Raw genomic sequence first — 2,395 nt, 5'->3', positions numbered from 1 at the left:
CAATAAGAAAACAAAAAGAAGTAACGTATGGTTCGGATAAAACATTACCACGAAACCATATTTTCAAAAAAGTTTTCAAGCTCGGGTCGAGATAGACCATAGAATTTTAGGACAAAATTACTACTCCCTCCGTTCATTTTTACTTGGCACGTTTTGACTTTTCACGCAACTTAAGAAATAATAAATGAAGTGCATAATTTATCATGATATCCATATTAATTGATGCATATATTATTGGATTTGAAAAAATAATTTGAAATGAGTAATAAATACTGTGGGTATAACAGGAAAAAAAATTGTCTTCTCTTGATATGCGTAAAGTGACAAGTAAAAATGAAAATTTATTTTTAGTATACATGTCAAGTAAACTATGCAACTTTCGTCTATTGTAGTTTAGTTCGAGAGCATTATTATATGCAGATTACGAGATAACCATTGTAACACAATGTCATAATAATAAATGGATTATATCAGTGAGCTTATATTTGTTTAGGATGATTTTAAGAAGAAAAAAACAAATGTCATACATTAAAATGTAAGAAAGATCGGTAAATAAAATTTTCATTTCTCTTTTCAGTATGAATTGCATATTTTAAAGCTTTGGGATAACTTTAACATTTACTATATAGATATTACTGGAAATAGACGAGGAATGTAAGATACTAACTAAATAATCTTGAGTATAAAAACATTACAGCCATGTTATGTGGTTCTTATAAAACTATTGTTAATATAGACTGTTATTACACATTGCTTTTGGTATAATTAATCTAAAAAATATTATAGCATAACTTATACGGGATTAGCGTTACCAAAAAAAAGGACAAGTAAACATTCACCAGTTGATATTATATTCAAAATATATATCACGGGGCAACCGGACTAATATTTTCTTAAGTCGCATGATTTTAATTTAAGAAAACCATAAATGCCTAAATGAGAAGAGAATTCCAAATAATACTTTCTTTATTCGTCGCCGTTGAAATGTTCAAACAACTGGTTCATGCGTCAAATCAGAAGCTTCCCACAATTTAAACCGTGAAGATGGCGGCGAGAGTTAATTTGAATTCTTGTCCCTTTGTCTCATACGCCGCCGTGCTGGGAGTTTTCTGCTGACTCTTCTTTTTTTTCCATCCGTTGACTCCTATTTTCTTTTACCTTTCCACTGTCGCACTCAAACTTAAGACTCCATTCTCATCTTTTCCATTTTTCCCCCAACTTTTAAACTCCCCTTCACCTCCTACTTAATTAGATCCAAGTTTCAATCTTTTTTGTTCTAGATTCTTATTAAAGTTTCCACGAGGCAATTAAAAGAGTTGTGCAGAAATGGGAAGTGGAAAATTAGGTGAATCAGGTATGATTGCGCTCACCGCAAAAATCATGATGGCGGTAATCATATTCCTTTTCCTCGTAGTTGTTTTCATATTCTTTCTCCACTTATACGCCAAATGGTTCTGGGGGTACCGGCAAGAAGACAACGGCAATCCGAACGCCGGCACAAGGCGGCGGCGCCGTCGACGTTTCTACTTTGGTGGCGGTTATCAAGAAGTGAATGTACTCCGCAGCGGACTTGACCCTTCCATACTTAAAACCATTCCTGTAGTTCCGTTTAATATCAAGGATTTTAAAGATGGATTGGAATGTTCGGTTTGTCTTAGCGAAGTCTCTGAGGGTGAAAATACGAGAGTTTTGCCAAAATGCAAGCATGGGTTTCATGTTGATTGTATTGATATGTGGTTTCATTCTCATTCCACGTGTCCTCTTTGCCGAAACCCTGTTTCAGAACAGTCTGCAGAATCAATTTCCCAGACCGTTGGGCCATCGGTAGAAGAGGGTTCAGCTTCTACAGAGACACAAAATATTCCTACTAATGTTCTGTTTTGGGGAGATGAGACTAGTACTACATCCTCAGCATCCACGAGCAATAGACCAGATGGGATTTTGGTGATTGATATTCCAAGACAGAATACAGAACAAGAAGAAGAGGAAGGACAAAAGACACCAACGTCAACACGATTGAGATCATTAACAAGGCTTTTTAGCAGGGTAAATCCTTACAACGTAGATGTAGAACAAGGAAGCAGGGGCCAGAGCTAGGATGGTTGATTGATCTATTGCATTCCACTGGTAAAACATTTTGGTAATTTCTGGCACTGATGCTCGAATTTGGAGATACGATCAATATAGCTTATCCTAAATTACTTGGCAGAGGCGTAAAACTATCATTTACTAGGTTTAGGTTTATTGATTGATTGATTCTTAGTGCAGATGAAAAGGTTGTCTGCAATCTTTAGATGTATATGTATATGTATATGTATATGTATATGTATATGTGTATATATTGTATATGTATAATACACAATGCAAGCGCCAATGTGCTTCTCTGTTTGTGACT

General features: G+C 35.2%; 1 protein-coding gene across 1 annotated transcript; it reads left to right on the top strand.

Moving 5' to 3' along the window:
* The first annotated feature begins 1,068 nt into the window (after positions 1-1,068).
* LOC104100895 (RING-H2 finger protein ATL60) lies at positions 1,069-2,395 on the top strand. The gene has a single exon (XM_009608264.4). It carries the CDS (start codon positions 1,327-1,329, stop codon positions 2,095-2,097), a length of 771 nt encoding a protein of 256 aa, XP_009606559.1. The 5' UTR covers positions 1,069-1,326; the 3' UTR covers positions 2,098-2,395.

Source organism: Nicotiana tomentosiformis, chromosome 3, assembly GCF_000390325.3.
Source record: "Nicotiana tomentosiformis chromosome 3, ASM39032v3, whole genome shotgun sequence".
In the NCBI taxonomy this organism is placed as follows: domain Eukaryota; kingdom Viridiplantae; phylum Streptophyta; class Magnoliopsida; order Solanales; family Solanaceae; genus Nicotiana; species Nicotiana tomentosiformis.
The sequence above is the reverse complement of the archived record's forward strand: the minus strand, read 5'-3'. Positions and strand labels throughout refer to the sequence as shown.